Genomic DNA, 10,814 nt, shown 5'->3' with positions numbered 1-10,814 from the left:
CAAAATCCTTTCGTAATTTAATTATCAAATTGAAGCATTATCAAATTGAAGCATTACACAAAGTATTCAGCCCATGTCCGTTTTGACAACCCACAAATCTGACTAATTATCGTTTACTTTTGGAGGCAAAAGGATTGGCTCAGAAAAATTTGCTTGTAGTTGTATCGGATCTCACAATTACATGGTCTTAGATTTTAGAAACCACAAGGTAAAGTGTAAAATTGGAATAAATTATAGTTTGAGTTAATAATTTTAAGTTAGACGTAACTTTAATTATTTTGAGGGTGTAATAAAGATTTCATCAAACTTAGTGTGGTTATAATTAAAATACACTTTTGTATCTTGAAAAAGAACAATTGCTAATTTAGGAAATCTTCCCTTTTAAATCAGAAATTTCTATAAATTGAAATTAATTATCAAGCATAGATAGAGGAAGAGTGCTTAATTCCAAATTCAAGCGTAGATACAGGAACAGTTGCTATCTTTTTCCAATTGTTTATTAAAATATCAAATTTGAATTGCTTTACTTTATTACTTAATTTAGTTCATTTTATTTATTTATTTTAAGAATTTTATCCATCCATTTAAATAACATATAGTTGCTTAAAGTTCGGTACTCAAAACGACCCTCGAGGGAACAATAATATTTTATTGATTCCTGACATAATACAATTGCGGATTTTACACAATAATTTTTCTTTAACATGATCACTATTAACTATCAGCAACTACTAGCTAACTTTTAACATTTTAGTTATTTATGGATAGCAGGGAGATTTATTAGGGATTTAAGATATCTAGAGAATATATTTTAGTTATTATCAGTAAGTGATAGGATTCTACTGTAAAGGTCTTACAGTTTGCTGAAATCGCTCCCGTTGAAGTACAAATAGACCTTTTTACCAGAAGCTGTGACCATAGGCATTGCAGAAAACCCAACATAGTCCCTTTCTAACTTAGTTCTGCATATTTCAGCTACATACTTGAAGAGCTGGTGTTCTTGATTGTATGGTTGGTCCACATAGTCCTTAATTGGCATCCACTGAGGAAGAGAATATAAGAAAATTATCTTCTAACAAGATTAAAAGTTACAACTTCTCCATTGGTATTGCAAATAAAGTAGATTAAGATTCCAAACTTTCTTGGTTTGGATTGAGGCTTTAATCTTAAATTAAAAGGCATATTATTTCAAAGTTACAAGCAAGCAAATAGGATTTGGTTTCAAAGGGCATCTTTATATAATATTTTTCATGGGTGAAGGTAGGAGTGTCAATAAGCCAAGCCAACTCACGAGCAGTTTGAGCATTAAGCCTCGAGCCGAGCTTGAACTGAAATTTTTTTGAGTTAAACTCGAGCCTCAAGTCGAGTTCGAGTTTAAAATTTTCAGGCTCGTTGAGTTTCGAGCCAAACTTAAGCTGAACTAAATTCTATCGAGCCGAGCTTCGGGTTTGACAGGTTCAAGCTCGCTCGGCTCATTTACACTCATAGGTGAAGGAACTAATGAAATAATATATGATTAGTAGATTATTTATTAAGAAATGGTACCTGGGCTGCTGCAACCTCTGACTCTTGCTTCTGGATCGCAAAGGATATTGGTCGTAACAAGCAAACGAAAAATAAATCTGATTTGCTAAAGAATGATTGGTGACTTTGCCTGTGATCAATAAGCAATAAAAATGAGATCAAAGACAGATCAAAACTTAAGAAGCACCATAACAAGCTGCAATGGATTCTTGAATTAATAGACTTTCTTATGATGAAATTGCAACAAGACTTCTAAAATTTCTTTTATTGCATGAAAATTCACGAGGAAGAAGTTCATAGAGCATAAATAGCAAACCTGAATGCTAAAATTTCCACAAATTCAGCATCAATCTGGTAAGAAAACAAAAGATTGAAGATTTTAGGTTTATAATTGCCACAATAGTTTAATGCAAAACACTAAAAATATTATCGAAGTTAAAATGGATCAACTCTAGGGCATAACACTCATATTTGTCTTGTTTTAAGTCTACAAGAAATTATATTTCTTACTCCAGTTTCTTCTTTAACCTCCCGAACTGCAGCTTTACAGATATCCTCTCCCTGAAGAAGGAAAATTTCTGTTTATTGATGTAAAATATCATATAAAAAGATAAAAAAACAGAGTCAAACTGCACTCGTATTCTCACCTCATTGACAACCCCAGTTGGTAGCTTCCATAAACCTGTATCTTTAAATGCACCACCCTTCTCCTGAACTACAAGCACCTATAAAATGAAACAATTTGGCTTCAAAGTTAGAAGTTGTAGCTAATGGGCTGTAATAGCAAACACATAATATAGAGATTTAAATAAAATAAAAAAAAAAACCAATCCTAGTTCCGAAAATAGGAGATATTTCATTGCACCAAAAGCCATCTTCAACCAGCACTCAAAGCCAAAAGTTAAGTGACAAGAACCAGTAAATACCTCTCTGTTATCATTTACTACAAAAGCTCCAATACCCACTCGATGTGTAGCATTTACTGGAAGAGTATCGGCGGTATTAGGTAGCCATCGCACCAACATCAAGTAATCTGGTTCAGCATGATGATACCTAAATCCTTCCTGCAGAGTAAACAGAACATGATTGTAGGAAGATAGATACGCCAATAAAATATTTTCTATTACTTTTTTTTTTTACGTTCCCCTCCCAGCCTTTGATGGTCATTTTTAACTTTCCCTCAATTTCTATTTGTGTAACAGTAAAGGGGGCTAGCTATCATACGGCAAAAACTACATCGGAATGTTAACATGAACCATGAAAGAGTAATAAAAAATCAATTTTTATAGCCACATCATCATTTGACTCAGGTAAATTATTTTCTCTCTCCTCTTTATCTCTAATTTTCTACCCATTTGAGAAACCTCAATCACACATCCCTCCCTGCCACCACCATTAATCCAATACTCCATTGCCAATAGATAAACCCATCAGACTTCTCCTCCTTTCAATCTTCTAATCAGTACACATCTAATCTAAATAATTTCATCAAATATGTTAACTACAAATTAAAAAGAAAAATTAGGAGTCACAAATAATTAGAATGTCCCACTGTAGATTGAGAAGAACTCAAAATCTATTTCCAAATTTACATTCCTGGATGCAATGACTTGCAACTTCTTTATTTCTTTCTGACTGTGACAATGCCTCAAGCCCTTTATAACTTCGCCTCAAAAACTAACACCCACCAATTATTACCAAATAACCCCACACCCAAAATAGGAATAAGCAAAACTAAAAGTTTCATTATTTTGCGAGGTGAATCCTTTGAATTATTTTCCTTTGAAATATTTTCCACAATTTATTTTCCGTTGTTTGGTTGCTCAGCAAAATAAATCAACGGAAAATATTTTTATTTGGTTGTTCAGTAAATAAATCAATGGAAAATATTTTTATTGGTCAAAAGGAAAATTAAATCATTTTTAAGAAAAATAACTTTGTAGAATATGTTCCAACATTGACAAATTATTAATTATCAGTAACAACTACTACCAGTCACCATTTACCGCTAGCCACCAACGTCACCACCGACAACTTTCATAATTTACCTTTTCTTTTGCATTCTTCTTATATATAAAATAAAATTTGTAAAAATACAATATTTATATTATTATTAATATTTTTATAGTCTTATAGGTTAAAAATTTTAACATTTTTAACTAATTTTCAAATCCCAACAAAACAAACATTTTTCTTGAAAAATATCTAAGAAAATATTTTCGAAACGTAAGTTATTTCCGGAAACATAAGGAGCCTAAATCAAGGAAAAACACGCATTTAGCAGTACCTCTAATCACTCTTCTCAATCACTCCCGGAGACTTCTGATTCAAAGGATTCAAAAATTTAAATAATGAAAACAATAAGTCCAAAATTAATTGCATAAAATCTGATTGGAAATCTATAATTAGTGCGACTCCTATTTCGGGGTTGAGATTTCACCGGGGTTGAGCAATGATGTGGAGGTGGTTTCAAGTCCTAGGCGATCTTCGAAGCTTTCTTTGCTTGGAAACACTAATTTTATAATTATCAAGAAGAGTGCCCGTGAAGAGTCGAAGCAACATTTGGAAATTCTTTGAGGAAATCTTTGAGGTTTTCTTTGAATGATGATTTGCCTTTCTTATTTTGATGTTTGAGAATTCTTTTGCAGTGTTTTGTAGGGTTGAGTCAATATGATGGAGAAAGAATGCAGATAGGAAGGAACTTTGATTTTGGAGTCGTATGTACAAACAGTTTGCAGAGATAAAGAGAGAGAGACGGAAGAGTGGCGGGTTGGATAGGACTGTGGTATGGGTTAGGAAACATAGAGATGGAGAGCCGAGGCAACAAGGAAAAAGCGAGAGAGAGAGAGATTGAAAGAATGTATAGGAGAGAGAATTCTGCTACGCTTTATTTTTATTTTTTTCACGCACCCTAGTCGCCACGTCACTTGCATTTCACCGGGATAAGGTGCGGGTAGTTTTGTGTTATAAAAATGTAAGTTTAGACGCTTTAAGTGACAGATTTAAGATGAAATACCATAAACTGATACCCTCGTAAATTGAGAGATACTGAGTGAAAGATAGTCGTGCATAATATCAACAAAATTCTATTCAGTCGAAGTGTAATATATATGTCATTAAAATTTTGGATTTCACACCTAAGTCTAATCATTCATTAAATCAATTCAAGACTTTTAAATTCTAAATCCAGTCACTCATTAAATCAATTCAAGACTTTTAAATTCTAAATCGAGTCACTCAAAAAGTTCTGAGTTTCACATATAAGTCTAGTCATTCATTAAATCATTGGTTCAAAACCTTTTAGATTATTTATTTAAAGAGTTCGGACTTTATATGTAAGTCTGGCTAAACTAGTAGTTCAGGACCTTTTAGATTTTAATCCGAGACCTTATGTCTATAAAGTTTTGTGTTCCATGCTAGGTTTCAAACTTTTCCTTTTCTACTTTTTTTTTTTTTGTCAATTTGAAATTAACATTAGATTGAAACTGCCGTTCAAAACCTTTAAGGTTGATTATAAGTTGAACTAATATCTTCTGTTTTTGTCTAGTTTAAAATCGTAATTTTCGAACATATTCAGATTCAAATGTTTCTGAAATTGATTATCATCCAAATTAGAACCGTGAAAGGGTCTTTCTAAACTTGAAATATTAAATTTTAAGAGGGAACTTATACGTTTGACCTTCCAAGATATGCTAATATAATGTACATACCTGAACTACTGGATAGACGAGATTAGCAAGTTGGATTGACAGTTTTATCCAAACACCTCTCTTCCCCTAATAAAAACACAACAAAATAATAATGATTTAATGAGTACATGACAAACTATTACTCTATCTATCCATAAATATAAATCGTTTAGGAATTTTTTTTTTACTAAAATAAGAAAGGAATTAATTCCTTACATTATAACAAAAAAGTTCATTAATTTAATTAAATTACTCTTTACCTTCCATCATTAATAAGTTAATATGTTTAATACATATAAGGGTAAAATTAGAAAAAAATTCATTCATACTTCTTAATGTTCTCAACTTATATTTGTGGGGGCAAAAAAAAAAAAAAGTCTAAAATGACTTATATTTATGGACGAATCACAAACAGTGTCGATAATAATTACCTGTTGCTTCCATTGTGAAAGGGAGGCTCTAAGTAAAGGAACAAAAATGTCGGCGTCCATATGCTGCTTCATTTCTACAACAACTCCATCATATAAATCATCAACTGCATCAAGCAATCCAACCTGCTCAATTTCACTGTCAGGAACCATCTGATCCTTCAAAGGCATTCTACTTGTGATGGCTAGCACGTTAATATAATAATGCAACCTGGAGGAACGAGCGAAAAAAAGAAGATTCCTTTATTTTTTTTCTTTAAAGCATTTTCTGTAAGTAGAAAGCATCTTATCCTTATCTAAAAGGAAATTTCCGAGAACTTTGTCCCGAACTCCAAATTTGGAAAAGAGAATCTAATACATTGTAGGATAGTCTTGATTTTTCCTTGAGACATTTTATCAAATACATAAAGGGCAAGACTCAAGCTATACATATATACTTACCTTCCTTTTTAAATATCAGAAAAAAGAAAATGGTGCAGCTCCAGGAATAGGATTGTTGGATAGTGGTGAACTTGCATAAGAATATGAAAGAGTTTGTTGGTTCTCAATATGTGATTCTTTATTTAATAGAGAGATAATCTCTCTGCATATACATCTGAATTGTCCTTCGGATTAATAAAGAAGAGTTTGGTTTTGACAGTTTCAGTTGATATAATCAGCATATGTCTGTAAAATCAACCTAAATAAAAACAAAATGAAAAATCTGTCAACTTTGGAAGTACAAAATTGAATTGATCAATTCAATTCTTTGCAATACGGCGATGAAATCAATGACTCAAACACTGCTTTTTAGAATAAACAATTGATGAAAACTGCTAAGAGGGTGAAGATTAATTTGTTCAAATGGTTGGTAAACAAACATGTTTCTCTTGATTAATTTAGCACATAGAACGTGTGGTTGGCGGGAAAGAATTACCTCTAGAACGAGATTAGTTCATATATTTATCTCAAACCAATGGATAGGATATATTTTCTCCATTCAAAAAAGTTATCATCTCCTCTTTGCTCACGCAGTTGAATTGTTGAAGAAAATATAATAAATATGACGGCAACTTATATTTATACATTACTCCCAAATTAATTAATTAACCAAAAGTAGAATAAACATTTTTTTATTGAAAAATTATTTTTATTTAAATATTAAAATATCAATTAAGAAAATCAATCGATATATTTCTCTCAAGTCAGTCCTTTTACCTCCGAGGGCGAGTAGAAATTAGTCAAGTTTGTGAGCCGTTAAAACTGATATGTGTCTAGATACCTCGTGCAAGTATAAAAAAAAAAAATCAATATATGTATAGATTAATTAGTTCTAGAGGTTTGACCTTATTCATAAATTTAAGACTTTTATTTTAAAAATTGATTTAACGCATCTTATCATTTAATTTTTTGAACTATTTCTAGACTTAATTTAATACACTCAGTTTGATATAATTGAATTTAAAATGTAAAATTCATTTATATATAAGTTTTTCATGTTGGCAATAAATTTAAAATTGAAAATTCATTTACTTTTATTTTCTAAAATACCTTTAAAAGGCTAAAAAGATAAATAGTTGTCCTAAAAATTTGAATTATTTATCCATTTATTCCAAACATGGGTAAATGTTGAATTCGGTGAAAAAAAAAAATCGATTATAACCTATTTAATGTTATTTATCTTCGAAATCTTAAGCCTTTTATCTTATCCTTTTTTTTTTTGACTAAATAGAAAGTTGAACAAAAGACTAAATGGTTGACAAAAACAAATTGTAAAGACCTATTAATTTGAATTTAAAGTTAGGTGTTCTAATTAATTGTAAATTATGTTAAATTTCAAAGATTAATAGCAGTTAACACTAATTAAGTTTGATTTGAAGAATTCAAATAAGATATTTTCAGTTTGATGTTAATCTTTTCTTTAATTCAAAAAAATAACATGAAATCTACAGATGTATCAAAATTTATCCTCCACTGATTAAAATCTCTATATCCACATTCCCTTCTCTTGAATCTAGGTTTGACATTTTCCTGATTCAAAAATGTTATATTGCAAAACAAAATTTTGCATGTGAGATTGAATGTTCTAGTTTTGTCAATTGAAAAATAAAAATCTTTTGTTTAATTATGAGAAATTCAAGTAAGATATGGGTTTTTGTAAAATATTTATATATCATTTTATATTGTGAAAAATCCCTTCAATATATGAATTTAATTTTCATAAAAAACGAGAAAGATTGTGTAAATACCTGAAATCAAAGGTAAAATATAAAGAATTGCAAAAGTTCTTGAAAAATGAAATTCATATTAAAAAAAATAAAATGATGCTATATGAAGACTAACACAATCCAAAATGATATATACAAACTAGATTTCGACATTTGTTAGACATGTGTCTTTACTTTGTTCATCAACATCAATAAAATTCGCTGTGACTACGGCAGCACGTGGGTCGGATTGATTGATTTAAAGTACCTGACCTATATATGCAGATCAATGATTTTTTTTTGACCCAACTCAATTCATTAAATACGTGAACCCGCATATTATAAACGAATTGGATTGGGTTGAGTACGGATTCAGTATAAACCCGTGGATCAAATAAATGATAATAATAAAATTATTTTTTAATAAAATACAACTCTTTAAAAGGATTAATAAAAAAAATTAAATATACTTAAAATCTTAAGTATACAATAATTCTCACAAACTATAAATATATTTTAATGACAATATTAAAATTAAATTTCTTAACATGTTCATTATTATTATCATCATAATCATAATCATAATCAACAAGAAAAATTAAATTTCTTAATAAAAAAAACAATTAGTAAATTAAAAATACTCGTTAAAATAATTATATAATATGTTTAATTTAAACTACAATATACTCCAAGAACAAACGTGATCTCTACTAAATATGTAAATAATTTAGTATTTATATTCAAAATTGCAAATCAAATCAAATCAACTAAATAATTCATAATTTATTTATGGATTGGATCGGGTCTGCGGGTTCATCTAATGAACATGTGATCCATCCTAACTCAACCCATGAATTGTAAAGATAACCCGCCCAACCCAATCCATTGTATCTTCAATTCCGCCGGGTTGAGTTGGGCGGCTCGGATTGGATCGGTATAAGGGGTCATGTGCAGCCTTAACTGAGACCGACAAGAAGTTTCAACTTATTAATTATAGGTAATTTTTTTCACGTCATTATTGACTATTTTGGCGAATACATGATACTATTATTTCGGAAAAATCAGAAAAGAGCTTAAACCATCACCAAAAATTAAAAATTAAAAATATTAATATTCAAAATATAAATTACTCTTGCTGTTTACTTACAATTACAAACTTGAGTTTTTGATTGGCTTACATCAATTTGATTTTGTACTTTTGGCGATTATTTTTATGGTTTTCAAACTTTATGGGAATCTATCATAACCCTACACTTTCACATTTCAGTAATAACCACGTCTCTTACCAAAATGAAACATGAAAGTGCATAGTCATAATTGAACATCCATAAAGTTATTTTATTTTGCTGAGAGATGTAGTTATTACTGAGATGTGAAAGTATAAGATTATAATTAAATTTTCGTAAAATGCAAGGTCACATGGAGAATCAGCCAAATTTTAGGATTATTAACTTCTTGCGAGAAGTGCTACAATTATCAAATAACATTCTACTAGGATGGCCAAAATTCGATGTTCGAAACTAGAACTGCCACTTGGAACTAGTTGCAACTAGAATCGAAACCGTGCGAAAACGGAATCGAGAGTTCGGTTTGGTTCTGATTCTAAATTTTTTATTTTAAAATTATATGAACAGCCTGGAACCAGGGATTCCACATTTTTTTATTTATGTTATGATTCCACATTTTTTGAAACCGGAACTATGGCGAACCTACATTCCACAACCTAAAACATCCTGAAAAGGGTTTCTTCTTAAGAAAAAAAATGACAGGGTTCAGATATTTTCGAGAAAAAATAACATATGCACAAAAAGAAAAAAAAAGCAAATAATTCATTAATGTCGGAACATAACTGAAATGTTTAATGATGATACTGCAAAATGCATGTTTAGTTAAAATATAGTATTAATAGCAGAAAAGAACTCACAAAATATAAGTAAGAGAAGTATTTTGCATGCATACCTTTTAGCCTTTAGTCTTTTGAAACTCCAAACGAAAGAAAGACAGCCTTTTAACTCGATGAATATACGAAGTGGATCTGCCCTGTACGCACATATATGTATTCATATATATACACACATACGATCTTTCCTCGCATCATCGCATGTGTATTGCAGAACATGCGAGGACCCGGACAATACACGTTTCTACTATTCAAGTACTCCACTTTTCTTCGTTATTTCACATTGATTCAACTAAAACAATATTAGTCGTACTTGAACGCTTTACAAAAAGTAGGCAATTTACAAAATATTAGCAATAAATAGGGGTGGCCACGGTTCCGGAACCGCCAGTTTTGGTTCCGGAACCAACAGTTCTGATTTCAAAAAATTTAGAACCGGAACCGAACCGAAAAATTAATAGTTCCGATTATGGTTTGGAACCGAACGATTCCGGTTCTGGTTTCGATTCCTCAACAGTTCTAAAATCGACAGTTCATATCGGTTTAGGACGGTTCCGACCGGTTTCAGATCGGTTTAGGACGGTTCCGACCGGTTTCAGATGAAACTAGAACCGTCGGTTCCGACTGGAGCTGGAACCGCCAGTTCACGATTCCAAAACTAGTGGAACCGTAACCGAGCCGGTTTGGACCGGTTCCCTCCGATTCCGATTCCCACCGGTTCGGAACCGACAGTTCTGGTTCCGAAATCCGGATTTTGGCCACCCCTAGCAATAAACGAATTTTACAAAATGTTTGGAATAAACGATTACACCGGGTTATTTGGAATAAACGAATTTTACAAAATGTTATTGAAATAAAAATGTAAATAAAAATTAAAAGTTTAAGTTTTACAAAATTCAATTATATTTTTAAATATAACTAAATCAAATTCTAATAAAATATATAAATTTTTTAAAAAATTTTCATAAAATTAAACAAGTAAATATTTAATGAATTGTCCATTCTCTTAGACTATTAAAATTATTATATTAAAAATACATTAGAAAATAAAAGTAAATAAATTTTCAATTTAATCACAGGGTAAGGT

At 30.7% G+C, this 10,814-nt stretch overlaps 1 protein-coding gene across 2 annotated transcripts; it reads right to left on the bottom strand.

Moving 5' to 3' along the window:
- Positions 1-609: 609 nt before the first annotated feature.
- Positions 610-9,856, bottom strand: LOC119370252 (nudix hydrolase 7-like). Of its 2 annotated transcripts, XM_089719664.1 has the most exons (10): positions 6,558-6,666; positions 6,083-6,320; positions 5,645-5,852; positions 5,235-5,300; positions 2,451-2,588; positions 2,172-2,249; positions 2,035-2,085; positions 1,841-1,875; positions 1,546-1,654; positions 610-1,042 (listed from the first exon to the last, which is right to left on the bottom strand). In XM_089719664.1, exons 3-10 carry the CDS (start codon positions 5,810-5,812, stop codon positions 854-856), a joined length of 834 nt encoding a protein of 277 aa, XP_089575790.1. In that variant the 5' UTR covers positions 5,813-5,852; positions 6,083-6,320; positions 6,558-6,666; the 3' UTR covers positions 610-853. The 2 variants fall into 2 exon arrangements, with proteins under 2 accessions (XP_089575790.1, XP_089575791.1); XM_089719665.1 differs by lacking the exons at positions 6,083-6,320; positions 6,558-6,666 and adding an exon at positions 9,787-9,856.
- Between the last annotated feature and the right edge of the window lie 958 nt (positions 9,857-10,814).

The sequence above is a fragment of the Jatropha curcas genome, chromosome 3 (assembly GCF_041381405.1).
Source record: "Jatropha curcas cultivar XTBG-Jc1 chromosome 3, XTBG_Jcur_1.0, whole genome shotgun sequence".
Taxonomy (NCBI): Eukaryota; Viridiplantae; Streptophyta; class Magnoliopsida; order Malpighiales; family Euphorbiaceae; genus Jatropha; species Jatropha curcas.
The sequence above is the reverse complement of the archived record's forward strand: the minus strand, read 5'-3'. Positions and strand labels throughout refer to the sequence as shown.

Excerpts from the sequence above, each read along its gene's own strand:
- LOC119370252 (XM_089719665.1), bottom strand. The coding sequence starts at position 5,812 with ATGCCTTTGAAGGATCAGATGGTTCCTGACAGTGAAATTGAGCAGGTT. Across the intron at positions 2,589-5,234 it reads TCGTCTATCCAGTAGTTCAG|GAAGGATTTAGGTATCATCA; the intron begins GTATGTACATTA and ends TTTACTCTGCAG. Across the intron at positions 1,655-1,840 it reads GTGGAAATTTTAGCATTCAG|GCAAAGTCACCAATCATTCT; the intron begins GTTTGCTATTTA and ends TATTGATCACAG.